Genomic DNA, 13,661 nt, shown 5'->3' on the forward strand with positions numbered 1-13,661 from the left:
CGCACATATTTATACTTTATTGTTATTTTCTAGGGTGTCAGATGCCTGATACATTCAATTCATGGTTTCTTATAACTCTTCTTCATGTCTGGTAAGTGAGCAATTTAAGCGAAGTCACCAAATGTATATATATCTTTTAAACACTGCTGACTTGTAACGTATAGCCTTCAGCAGGGCTGAGCATATGAAATGGCAGTTGTTCAGGCATTAAAAACTGTTCCTTTCATTTTAATAACTGGTGTCTTGAAGCACATTTTTATTAAAGGTCAAAGCATAGTCCCAGAAAGAAGCTAATATTTGTAGGATTTTCTCGAAGAACACCTAAGCCAGCGAACAGTGCTATCAGTATCTTTAGGCAACTCTATGAGCTTAGAAGGAAAGTTCTCCGCCTTGGCTGTTTTTCGGAAAGTTCACATTTACGTAAAAGTGGTTTGAATTGGGAGAATCCGTGGTCATTTTCATTGCTGGTCATCAGAAACCTATAACAAATTATAGCGCTGACATTTACGCCTGTACCTCTGAAATGTGCATACAGGTTAGATTCATGCCAGGGTTGTTGCATGTAAAAATATTTAACACCTTAAACAGTATATTTTTTCTTCAGCTGCGAAATAAGTGGCCAAAAAAAATTAATTTTTCATCTAACATTACACAGTATTAAAGGTCAGAAGGATATAGGAGAGACATTGAAGTGGGGGCAGGGGAGTGTATTTATTGAACTGGCAGGTTTTGGGAAAGTAAATTCTGGAGAACTAAGTTTACTACTTTGACCATAGTGAGTATCTGAGGAACGTGGGGAATGGCCGCCCTGTCAAAAGGGCCCTTGTCTGAGACTGCCTTCAGCTGAGCTTTGCGTCACAGGGTTGACTACTATATAAAGACTTTTTGGTTTTGATCACCTCTGAAATATGTCTTCTTCTGAACTCATTGAGTCACTGAGATTGGCTAAGGGACCTAAGGTGGCAGTTCATTTTATGCTTTTTTTTTTTTCCGAGCTGGAGGTTTATTGAGGGCACACTATGTCCTGGGAGGCTTGCTGGAAACGAGCGATCGTGCCTAGACCCTCACAGCTTAGCGGGGGAGAGGAGACGTGTAAGATGCTCAGTTATACAGCAGAATGGCTGAGTCTCTAATCTGAGCAAGTAGTGCTTGTAGGATCCCAGAGGAAGCCACAACTCTCAAAACCTTGACTAGGTCTACCTGTTTCTCTGACCTGTGCCATGTCTTGTAGTCGGGCGGCCGAGAAGGCAAAGTGCCTTCTGTCTGAACGGTGGAGCTTAGGAAAAGCTTCAGGGAAGGAAGCTGAACACACCGAGAGAAAAACTACTTTTTCAGGAGGGGAGGCCCGCAGGGGTGGCACTCCGGGCTTCCTCGCTGGGAAGCGGGAGGGCTGAGCGGTCAGGCCGTTCCCAGAGGAGCTCAAAGATAACATTCAGAGGCTGTATGAAAGACCCTTTATTGCCCTAGAGTTAGAGGTATCGGAGTGTTCGAGGGAGTGGATGGCAAAATAAAATACCTAATCCCTGTGACCACATCCCAAGGTCAATACCTGACTAATAGCAGCTGGGAGAACCTTGAAACTCCTTGCAGCTCTTTCAAGTTGACCACCATTTCCAAATGCGTGTGCCGGGCCCTCCTTGCTGAGGTTGGTTTAATTTCTCGGAGGAGTGGGAGGAGGGAGCTGTCAGCATCGGCTTCAGAGCCACCTTCGCCCTCCCCTCCCCCCTGCCCCCCTTAGTTCTCCTATCCGCAGGCTCTTGTGGAATGCTCAGCAGCTCTTCAGCTTGAATCAGCAAACTGATTGAGGGCCTACTGTGTGTTAAGGATGGTGGGGTACTGGGGAGGAGGATATGACGTGATGTGCACCTTCAAGAAACTTAGTCCAGTGTCTGTAATGGACGACGGTGAAAAAAGCTACGAGCCCAGGGCACCAGCAGACACTGTGGAAGCACGAGGAGGTGTGGCTAAATCCCAATTTGGAGGTGGGGGGGGGTTGGGTACAGAGTGGCTCTGGGTAGAGGTGACATTTGAGATGCACCATGAAAGGGTGAGAGGAGTTTTTGTCAGTGAAAAGAGGGCATCTTAGGTGGAGGGACTATCAGGAGCAAAACACAAATCATAGACAAGAACATGGAAAGTGAAATCATCCAGGCACAGAAAGACAAATATTATATCATTCCACTCACATGAAGTACCTAGAATAAGCAAATCCATAGAGACAGAAAGTAGGTTAGAGGTTATCAGGGGCTGAGAAGAGACAGGAATTGGGAGTTATTGCTTAATGGTTAAGGAATTATTTGGTGTGATTATAAGCTTTAAAAATAAATAGTGGTGATGGTTACATAACATGGTGGATACAATTAAAGCCACTAAATTGTACACTTAAAATGGCAAAATGTAAAAAAAAAAGGCAAAATGTATGATTTTTTTGCCGGGGGTGGGGGTTAAGAAAAAGAACTTGGAGTATGTAAGGGCAGCCAGTTGTCTAGGTGTCTGGGGCAGGTTTGTGGAGCAACGTAGTGGGAAGGGTCATCAGAAAGGCAGTTTGGGACCCCAGTGTGCTGTGATCCTCCAAGAAGACACGGGGAGTTCTCTCTTCTAAGGGACAGGGATGTCAGGAGGAGTGACGGACCCACTCCAGGTCTATACAGAAGCTGTGTTCTTCTAACCCTTTTCTGTTAACCTGCAGCTCCAAGGAGAGTAACTAAGGGATAGCCAGATCCAGTATCACAGGACCTAGTGGACTTGCCAGGGATGTACAAGGATTGAAATGCCTCCTGCAGGTGGTAGTGGGGAGGCTTAGAAAGTAGTCATTAATGTCTCAAGAATCCCCATCCCCCCAAAAACTAAAACCCCAAACCACCTCGTAAACAGAATACCCTGGCAGTGGACTCTCCAGAAGGGCGAGTCAAGGGGGATGGCTCCCTGTGGGGCTCTTAGATCAGGGGCAGAGTTTCTCACATCCCCTTCGTTCCCTGGAGGAGGTGATCCTTCCCTTATCCTGTCTGCTTCTCTAGTTCCCAAGGTTTCTGTGTATTGGCATTTAGGACTGGGACCCCTCAGAGGGACCTTATCAGTTGTGTATTCGTGTGAACTTGCAGCTGCAGTGACTGTGTGTCCTTTGTCTTTGCTGAACAAGATGAGTATTGACTGTAGCCACTGAAAAAGTGCTGGGAGGTTGCTGTCTGGGCTGTCCAGCATCCCCACAAGAACTTGAGAAAAGCAGGCCTCCTCCCTTGTTTTATGTCTTGGTCAGTGGCCTTAAGATCTATTCAGGTGCATTTTACCGTGTGACCCAGAACACACATGTATCCGATACAATAGTTTTGTAAAATATCCTTACATTGTCAGATAATCACTGATATTTTCTGTTCCATTTTACTTCATTTTAAACAAAATCTGAGATGTTACCCACTAAATCGATTTACTGGGTTATTAGCAGTAGTACCTGAAAACTGGTCTTTGGCCTGCAACTTCCCTCCCTTGTGCCAATTAACTCTGATAATATTTAATATTAATGAACGTCTCTCACTGCAGATTGGATCAGTACACACATACACACACAATTCTTACTGTTCTCCGTTGTCCTCAGGATAATGTATGTTTCTTAGTATGACATTCATATCTCACCCTTGACGGGTCTCATCTAGTGCCTCTGGGTACCGTCACCACCATCCTTCCTCTGCAAGAGAAAGTGAACCTACGTCATAGAAATACAAAGTCTGCAGTTTTCTTCTGCCCAGAAAGCCTTCTTCCTCTCCTGACAAACTCCTGTTTTTCATTCCTTATGCAGCCCAGACAGCATCTCCTCTCTGCAGCCTTTTCTGCCCTCTGAAGGCAGTTAGTCCCCTTTTGTGTCCTCTTAGTGTTTCGGATACCTCTGTTACAGCACTCATCACACAGTGTTTTTATATTCTAGCGTATCTGTATCAGTTTTCTTTGTGGATGATGAAATGATTGAAAACAAGAATTATTTTTATTACCTTTTAAGAAAGGTATGAAAATGAGCTATATCTTCTCCTCAGTCCCATCTCTTACTCTTAGTTTTCATCAGTAAGTGTTTATGAAATAAATGATGGCCTCAGATCTGACTTGGCTCCTGTGGCCATGGGGAGGGTCCTGGCCACAGCTGTTGATCAGGTGAGAGTAGGGCAGCTCTGCTCCTCCTAAAGGTTCCCTGGGCGGCGAGGCGTATATAGTTGGCATTTTATGTTGGCGTTATGATTATTAATAGATTTGTAGAGACTCCCCTATTAATGCTAATGTCTTCTAAGTGTACGAATTAATTTTAGAAAGTGCAGTGGAACAAATAAAATTAGGATGTGCCTGTGCTGGAGATGGAGTGGGGAGAGAGGAAAATGCAGTTTGTATTTTAAAAAATTATTTTACAGTTTTATGTCATAGATATAATAACTACTAGGTCCTTTATATATTACCTTTTATTTACTTAAATACATTATCTCACACATTCTTACAACTGCTTTATTTTTGTTTTACATATGAGGGATCAGAAACTTAGAGAAGTCAGAGAACTTGGCCAAAGAACTAGTTAGCGCCTGGTAGAGAGGGAATTCCAGTGTAGGTCTGGCTAGCTCAAAGTATTGAGTTGTTTTCCTCATTGATAATTAAAACTACCAAAGTAGTGAATTAAATATTTATTTAATTAAGTGAGAGGTGGGGTGGCAGAGACAGACTCCTGCATGCGCCCCGACCCGGATCCACCCAGCAACCCCCTACAGGGTGATGCTCTGCCCATCTGGGGCTACTGTTCTATTGCTCGGCAATTGAACTATTTTAGTGCCTGAAGCGAGGCCATGGAGCCATCTCAGTGCCTGGGCCAACTTGCTCAAACCATTTGAGCCATGGCTGTGGGAGGGGAAGAGAGAGAGAGAGAGAGAGAGAGAGAGAGAGAGAAAGACAAGTAGGGAGGGGTAGAGAAGCAGATGGTCACTTCTTTGTGCCCTAACCAGCAGTCGAACCTGGGACTTTTACACGCTAGGCCAACACTCTACCACTGAGCCAACCAGCCAGGGCCTAAATATTTACTAATGTAATAGTATTTAATATTAATTAATACTAATAATATTTAACATTAATACTCTTACTTAGTTAAGTACCTGCTTATACTTAAACATAAATCCATAAAATTATAGCATTTATCCTGTCATTGAACCTATTGTTTGCAGCAGATTTGTGCCCCACCCTCACAGAGCTTAGAGTTTGGAAGAGAGACAGTACACAAATCACTAATAAAACAGAGCTGGGAGAGGTGCTCTGAGAGGAAATGCTAGGGCTCTGGGAGTGGAGCAGGGCGCAAGTTGGTTGGTGGTGTGGGTCAGTCAGGGAGGGCTTCACTGAAAAGATGACATTTACACTGACACCCAAATGATGAAAAAGCATTCCAGGCAGAGGGACCTAGTTTTCAATCTTTTTACCAGTAGGGTTTTTTTTTTCTTCTTACTGAAATTTTATGCTCAGCCACAATGTATGACTAGCAAAAAAATTGCTACTCGAGCCTTGACCAGATGGCTTGGTTGTTTGGAGCATCATCCCAAAGTGCAGGGGTTGCTGGTTTGATCCCCGGTCAGGGTACATGCAGGAATGGCTCGATGTTTCTGTCTCTCTCTCTCTCCCTTCTTCTCTCGCTAAAAATCAATTAAAAAAAAAAAAAAGAATTGTTATTCAAGTTGAGGAAGTGGGAGTGATATGCTCACTTCAGGTCTTCACAACATGCCCACGGGTACGGGGCCCTTACAGAGCTCCATGGAAACTCAGAATACAGTTTAAAATCACAGATCTAGTCCAGCCCCCCGTTTTACAAATGGAGAGACAATTTGGCCAATTTTCGGGGATTTGTCATAGTCCTCTTTATCAGTAAGGGGGGATCTAAGACTCAAGTCCAGAGCTATTAGGGGAACTGCTTCTTCTCCGACTCTTGGCTTCTTGAGGGAGCGCCCCTTTCGGTGGTCATGGGAGAGGGTGTGGTTTCTTCCTCTGAATGTGAGCAGCGTAGTACTGACCCTTCAACTGTATAAAACTGGGTTCTTGGCACGTACTGTCTGTGTCCTGGGCAAGGCAACAAGTAAACCTGAAAATAGTACAGGGTGACAAGTGCAGAGAGCAGACATACAGATCTTATGGGAGCCCAGGGGGAAGGGGCCTTCCTGGGGATGGTCAAGGAAAGCAGTTAGATTGGCCTCTGGGGGCTAGAACCAGAGGACGCGGGGTCTCAAGGAGTTATTAAGAAGGGAAAAAGTAATTGTAAACTAATTTTTAAGATGTTCTAAGTGAGAAAGAAAGATGAGAGGATGATCACTAGAGGGAGAAACAGGACGGGGTTGGTGGGAGGCTATTTTGTTATTTTCTTATTTTAAGGTGGGGAAGCACTGCAGAGTTTTTATAAGCCTAGGGGAAGAAGCCTTTGGGAAAGAAGAGAAGTAAAGTGTGGAGGTGGGAAGGGGTGGGAACACAGTCTGGTTCCAGTCTCCGTCTGGCCAGAGAACGGCCCTGGCAGACGCTCACGGCCTTTGCGAGAGGGCTCTTTAAAACCACCGCTGCAGTTTGGACGTGGCTGCAGGGCTTTCCAGCTCGCCCAGTTCCGGCAGCTCCAGACCTGCTATATATGGTGAGCCCTGGCCATGTGCACAGCCTTTTTCTCTCGCCCGCAGCCAGAGTCGCTCTGTTCAAACACCCACACAGAGCTCTTTGCCCAAACCAAAGGCCTCCACAGCATCATTTTACTAAGATTGCATAACCTGGGAACACCGGTACCTGCTCCCAGGAGCTGTTCTTCCTAGTGGGTTTGACAGGCCCGCCTCGGGCCAGGGGTGGCTCCTGGAGGAGGCTCACTGTCAGGTGAGATGGCTTCAGGAAGTGCCTCGCCCCACTTGTCCCCTTGCCCACAGGCTGTCCCTGCGGCCCCTGTCCTCCGCACATAGAGGTTAGGCTTCCTGGGGAGGGAGTTTAGGAAACCAGGTGGAGATAGCCATGTACACAGCCCCAGGAAGGGGTCTGCTGCCAGCTCCCAGACAAATAAACTCATTCATTAGCACGCTGCTGAGGTTGAGCGTGGCCATGTAGGCTCTGCTTTCTTGGCCTCCGGTGGTGGCAGTTGGGAAACAAGCTCCGTGAAAGTCCTCTTTGGGGTTCCTTCGCAGCAGCCAGATTGACAAACCTGCCTGTGTGCCCGCTAGTCGTCATTTGATTCAAAATCAGACCCGCGGAGCAGCTTACAAACTATCATGAGGGAGAAACAAGGCCAAGACCCAACTGGCATTGTCAGAAGGCCCAAACGGAGCACACGAGACGCGAGACGGGGACGCGCAGAGCCGCCAGCACGGGGCAGGGGGCAGCGGGCAGCGTCAGGAGTGACCAGGCCTTTCTCCCAGCCTCAGGCTGAGAGGAGGGGGCGTGGCCAGGGAAGCCTGTTCCTTTGAACCCTGCAGGCCACGTGGTCTTCTCTATTCTGATCTAGCAGGGAGAAGCTCTTGGGGCTGTGCTGTCACAGAATGGGGAGACAGCCTGTGCTGGTATTGTGTTGGGAGACACTGGCTGGGGGGGGGGGGGCAGCGAGGAGGGGAAGCTCAGGCTTCATCCCCACTCCCTTCTTCACCACTCTACAGCCTTGTAACTTGTCTTCTGTGAAATAGGGCGCTTACACTAGACAGGTGATTAGGGAGATTGAAAGACACGGTGAATGCCAATGCATCCTACAGTATCAAGTCTCCTATTAGAGGACTTAGTAATTGATAGTAATCATTATTTGCCCTAAGGCAGAATTTATATGTTAACCCTTTCTTTATTTTGAGTTTGCTAGTCATTGAGCCTGCCTTCCCTTTCCCTTCTCTATGCTGCCTTGTAGAGTAATTAGACTAGGGCTGGAACACTCTTTTTTTCTTTACTTTGCTAGCTGGATTATTTGCTTTCCTTATATGTAAAAGAGATCAGTATTATTTATGAGCCACTGGAATCACTGAGAGACGGGGGTAGTACTGTGAAGCTTAATCCTGCAACAATAAATTGTAGGTTATCAAACTTGGGAGTGCAAATGGAATTGCTCCTAAACAGAGAATAATAGTCCATGCACAGATTGTCTATACTCAAAGGAGGTGCTTAGCACATTCTCGATGAGTGAATGATTAAATTATTTAATGCAAGAACTTTTTTATTTCTAGATTTTTCTCATTTTTATTTATTATTATTGTGGTTTTTTTGTATTTTTCTGAAGTTGGAAATGGAGGCAGACAGACTCCCGCATGCGCCCAACCGGGATCCACCCGGCATGCCCATCAGGGGGCGATGCTCTGCCCATCTGGGGCGTTGCTCTGTTGCAACCAGAGCCATTCTAGTGCCTGAAGCAGAGGCCACAGAGCCATCCTCAGCGCCCGGGCCATCTTTGCTCCAATGGAGCCTCGGCCGCAGGAGGGGAAGAGAGACACAGAGAGGAAGGAGAGGGGAAGGGTGGAGAAGCAGATGGGCGCTTCTCCTGTGTGCCCTGGCCGGGAATTGAACCCGGGACTCCTGCACAGCAGGCCGACACTCTACCACTGAGCCAACTGGCCAGGGCCTTTTCTCATTTTTAAACATTCAGCCTTTTATTTTTTTATATACTTCTTTCAGGTAGTCAGTTTTCATTTAAAAATGTTTGTTGTCCTGATCTAGATGGTTCTTTTTAAAAAGATTTTTATAAATAGACTATATTTTTTAGAGTAGTTTTATGTTCACTACAAAACTGAGCAGTGCCCTGGCCAGATAGTTCAGTTGGTTAGAGCATTGTCCCGAAGCACAGAGGTTTCTGGCTCGACCCCTCGTCAGGGCACAGACAGGGACAGATCGATGTTCCTCTCTCTCTCTCTCTCCCTTTCTCTCTCTCCCTTCCTCCCTCTCTCTAAAAATCAATAAAATAAATATTTTTAAAAAGCTGAAAAGAGAATATTGTCTCTTTTCGAAGCTTATTTTCCATTCTTTTTTTAAATTTAATTGAATTTACTGGGGTGACACTGATTAACACGATTATACAGGTTTCAGGTGCCCAATTCTGCATCACATCTCTGCATGCTGTACTGTGTGTTCACCGCCCCAAGTCAAGTCTTCATCCATCACCATTTATCCCCCTGTACCCTCTTCTACCTCCCCCCCTTATTTTGCATTTTAAGGGCAACTTTTATTATGTTTTAGCATGAAGTCCTCCCTCCCTCCTTTTCTGTTCCTCCCAGAACAATTCTGAAATGATGCAATTGAATCAGTAGCAAAATGTAGTTTTTTACCTCTCACCGTTTCATCGAAGCGTCTGTTCTGAGAATGCATCCACAGTATGAACTGCAGTCGAGTTGTTCTGCTCTTTTATTTAAGCCTAGTGCTCGCAGTTGTGGAGGAGTGGACTTAACGACTCAAACGTTGTTGTTTGGTCAGAGCCTGTGACAAGTGTTAGCTTTGTTTTGCAGTGTGTACCAGGAACATCAGATCTTTTGTTGTTTTTACCATTTTGAATTTGTTTCCCTCATTTCCTCCTCACTTTCTAACATACTTAAACATTTTCTAGATGATGCAGGAGGTCTTGATAACGCTTGCTGATTATTGTAGGCGTTGTACCGGGCAGGTTGACCCTCCCTGTTGAACCTCAGTTGCTGTACTATTTTTGAGGTCTGTTTTAAATAAATTTTTAGTTTCTTTCCTGTTAGGCTGCCAGGAATTACTTTTTGTTGTTATAGTTATGCCTGTCTCACATTCGCCAGTCTTTCCCCTTCCGATACGCTATTTCTAATGTGATGCTAGTTTTGAATGTTAAATTACTCCCCTTGTGAGGATGAAATGAAAAATAGAATAAGTGGATTCTGGAGAGTTTCTTCTAGTCATTAAAGGCGGCAGAAAAACAATTAGACTCTTTGGTCAAATTTTCAGGGATCAGATCTCCTTTGACACTTACTAGGCTTGTAACTCTGGCAAGTTACTTCTCTAAGATCCGGTTTCCTCTTCTATGAGATGGGGACAGGGAGAGTACCAGCCTAGTAGAGTTGTTATAAGGATTAAATGAAATAATGCTTCTGAATCACGCACAGTGCCTGGCACATGGTTGTGTTAGCTGTTAATTGTAGCACTTGTTTATTTTTGCAATTGAGGGCTTTTTTCTTTCTATTTCTTAGTCATTTTTAGAATAGGAAAAATTGCCAGATAAGCTGAATTCAGCCTAGATTAGATGTTACCCTAACGATTGCTATGTAAATTAGTGGAAATCTATTATTTCTGGCATCTAAAAAACTGTTACACTGGGATGATTGTGGTATTTGTGGTTGAAATACAGAGTTGGAGTTGAGGTGTTTTTTAAAAAAAATTTCCATTGATTTGAGGGAGAGAGAGAGAGGAAAGGAGAGAAGGGGGGGAGGGAGAGAAGCATCAACTCGCCATTCCACTTAGTTGTTTGGTTTAGTTGTGTACTCATTGATTGCTTCTCCTATGTGCCCTGATGGGGGATCGAACCTGCGATCTCTGTGTGCCAGGACAATGCTTTATCCACTGAGCCATGTGGCTGGGGCCGAGTTGAGATTTCTTCACTTACATCTTTTAGGAGAAGATTATTTTCTCAATATAAGAACACTGTGTGTAGAATGCTACCATTTTGAAAAATAGGAGCCCGACCAGTGGTGGCACAGTGGATAGTGTCAACTAGGAACGCTGAGGTCGTCGGTTCAAAACCCCGGGCTTGCCTGGTCAAGGCACATACGAGCAGCAACAACTACGAGTTGATGCTTCCCACTCCTTACCTCCTCCCCTTCTCTCTTCCTCTCTCTCTCTAAAAAAAGAAAATATCAATCAATAAAATCTTTTAAAAAAAAATAAAAATAGGGGAAAAGGAAGCTACCATTTATGTCAAAAGAAGACATATTCACAGAAGTTTGTGGGTACGTATGGAAGGAGTGCTGAGAAACTACTAACTGGCTGCCTTAGGGAGAGGGGCAGAAAGGCTAGGGGTGTGGGTAGGAAGGAGACTTAGTTATTACCCTGTTCAAGCATTACCTACTCAAAACAGTTCATAAAGAAAGGAGTGGGCTGACTGTATGGGCTACAAGATCAGCTGTCCGAAGACCTGACCTCTGGCTGCTTGGTCTGGCCGTTCCAGGCAGCTGACGGTCTAAGATGAGACTCTGCCTTCTGTGGTTCCTTTCTCCTCGAAGAGGAAAACACAGAAGTTCTTCACAACAGGACTACTTTCTGCCCTTAACTGTCGAGAGCATTTGATTCATAAACTCAGGGTAGAAATTAGTTGAGCTTTTAGTGAGCTGAGTATGGTGAATGGATAGCCCTGTGGATTATAATCTTATTTTCCCAGTTGAACTCATAGGAATCTTCATTATACTTCTTGTTAGGAGACTGATTCATTGCTCTGATTTTATAACTTTAGTTATGTGTTATGAAATTTGCTTTAGAGCAGCGATTCTCAACCTGTGGGTTGCGACCCCGGCGGGGGTCGATTGACCAAAACACGGGTCACCTTCCGATGGCTTTAGGCGACCCCTGTGTTTTGGTCGTCCGACCACCACTGGGGTCGCGACCCACAGGTTGAGAACCGCTGCTTTAGAGCTTTATATATTTGAAAGTTTTGCATCAAGTGTCAATTGAAATACATTAGGTACAATTTTTATTTTTTTGAGAGAGAGAAAGGAAGAGAGATGCATTGAGTTGTTCTTAGTTGTGCTACTGATTGCATCTCACATGTGCCTTGACCAGGGCTCAAACTGGAACGCTCTGGTGTGGATTGGGGGTTGTGCTGGCACCCTCAGGGCGAAACTGGCGACCCAGGCGGGAACCAGTGACCTCAGCGCTCTGGGACAATGCTTTGTCCCCTGCACTGCCGGCTAGGGCAGGGACAGTATTTTAGGAGAACTTGTCCTCCTTTCATTGAGCAGGCTTGAATCCATATTTTCTACACTGGCAGTATCAGCAAAAATAGATTCAGGTTATAGCAAATTTTGCTGGTTGTGTGTGTAGCTCTTAGAAGGCATTACAGTTCAGCTTGTATTTTTGGATCAGACCATTCTGAATACCATGGTTCTGTTAGAGTAAATATTCACTGAATTTGTCCTTTTCCAGCCCTGGTGATGTTAACGTTTGATTACAGGGTTGAGGCTGGGAAGAAAGGGTTAACTTCTCAGAGACTCATCTGCCCTCAGTGCCAAGGTGCTAATACTGCTCTACCCCCTCTCAGTGGCTCTCCATTGTGTACTGCGTAAAGACCAGACTTTTTTTAGCATGGCATTTCAAAGCCTTTTATGACCTCTCTGGCATACTTTTCTGTTTCCTATACCTGCCCGCCCACAAAATCATTGTTTCCTTATATGTGTTGAGCTCTTCCATTGCCCTGCTCATAATGTTCCATCTGCTGAAAATTCTCTTTTATTTTTTGTCTCTACCTGTCCAACTTTAGCTCATCTTTCCCAGTCCCAGGTATAGTGTTTCATTTTCCATGAAGCTTTCTCTCATCCCACTCGGCCAGAAGTAATCCTCTCAAACTCCACTGCACTTTGTACTTCTCTTGAGACACTTACCACATTCTCTTAGTGGGGCCGTTTGTAAATATGGCGGACTTTGTCTCCCCTGGGAGGCTAACTGCTCCTTGGAAGCTGGGCTTCTTTTAGCCATCACTCTGATCCCCACGGCACCCAGTCAATGACATCCCTCACTCATTGTTCATGGAGTTGACTTGTCAGTCAGCATCCTGAAAGTATCTTCAATCTGCTTTGTCTTTTCAACCCTGAGGACCGTCGGAGCCTCCTGTTACCTGGAAGGGCTATAGAACAAACAGCTCGGAAACAGAAAACACTTCACCCCTGTTGATACAGTTAGTAAGTTTATGGCCTGAGAAAATCTGTGCCTTTTAAACCTCAGAGGGCAGGTGTATTAACAAACTACAGAATTTTCAAATAAATGAAGAATTCCATTACCTCACGATTGCTGTTGATGAATTGGCCTCTGACGACACTTAAGCATCAAAACACACAGTTCTTTGCAGGTGAGAGGCTGACATGAGTGATTTGATTAATTTTAAGAAAAATCTTATGAAAAGGACTGTTGAACTTTCCCCAGTTTGTTTCTGCCTTGGAATATGCCCTATATCACATAAAGTGGCCAAATCTCTTTCCATGACCTATTTTTATTGTCACAAAGTGTTACTTCTTAGGCCCAAACTGGGTTCAGAGGCTACAAATTTAGAATCACAGTATCAGCAAATCCCAAGGTTGGAAGGGAAGTTAGAGATCAGGTTGTCAGATAGCTGAGTTCCCACCAAACATCTGTTCACCCTTCAGAAATAGGCATTTCTCTACTTTTTGAGGTTATCCATTCTATCATATGAGTATTCAAAAACTCTCTTGTTAGAAAGTTTTGCTTTCAAATTAAAAAAAAAATTTTTTTAATTCATTTTGCCGGGGAGGGGGAAGAAAGGGGAGGAGCAGGAAACATCAACTCTCATAGGTGCCTTGACCAGGCAAGGCCAAGGTTTTGAACCAGCAACCTCAGCATTCTAGGTCGATGCTTTATCCACTGTGCCACCACAGGTCAGGCTGTTTTCATTTCAATGCTGAGTAATTCTTTCTCTTTCTGTGTCCCTCCCATTGTTTTTGATTCTAACTCCTGGATGTCTAGTCACTTTTCTGCAATATTTAAGA

At 44.7% G+C, this 13,661-nt stretch overlaps 1 protein-coding gene and 1 non-coding gene across 3 annotated transcripts in view; one reads left to right on the forward strand and one right to left on the reverse strand.

The window, feature by feature from the left end:
* Nucleotides 1–13,661, forward strand: part of UQCC1 (ubiquinol-cytochrome c reductase complex assembly factor 1) — a 101,125-nt gene that overhangs the window by 39,128 nt on the left and 48,336 nt on the right. For both annotated transcript variants that reach the window (XM_066383997.1, XM_066383998.1), the window contains one exon: nucleotides 34–91. In XM_066383997.1, coding sequence (XP_066240094.1) covers nucleotides 34–91 — 58 coding nt within the window. The remainder of the gene's footprint in view (nucleotides 1–33; nucleotides 92–13,661) is intronic.
* TRNAS-GCU (transfer RNA serine (anticodon GCU)) lies at nucleotides 8,491–8,566 on the reverse strand. Its single transcript has one exon. It is a non-coding gene; the product is annotated as a tRNA-Ser (tRNA).

This window comes from Saccopteryx leptura, chromosome 5 (assembly GCF_036850995.1).
Source record: "Saccopteryx leptura isolate mSacLep1 chromosome 5, mSacLep1_pri_phased_curated, whole genome shotgun sequence".
NCBI lineage: Eukaryota > Metazoa > Chordata > Mammalia > Chiroptera > Emballonuridae > Saccopteryx > Saccopteryx leptura.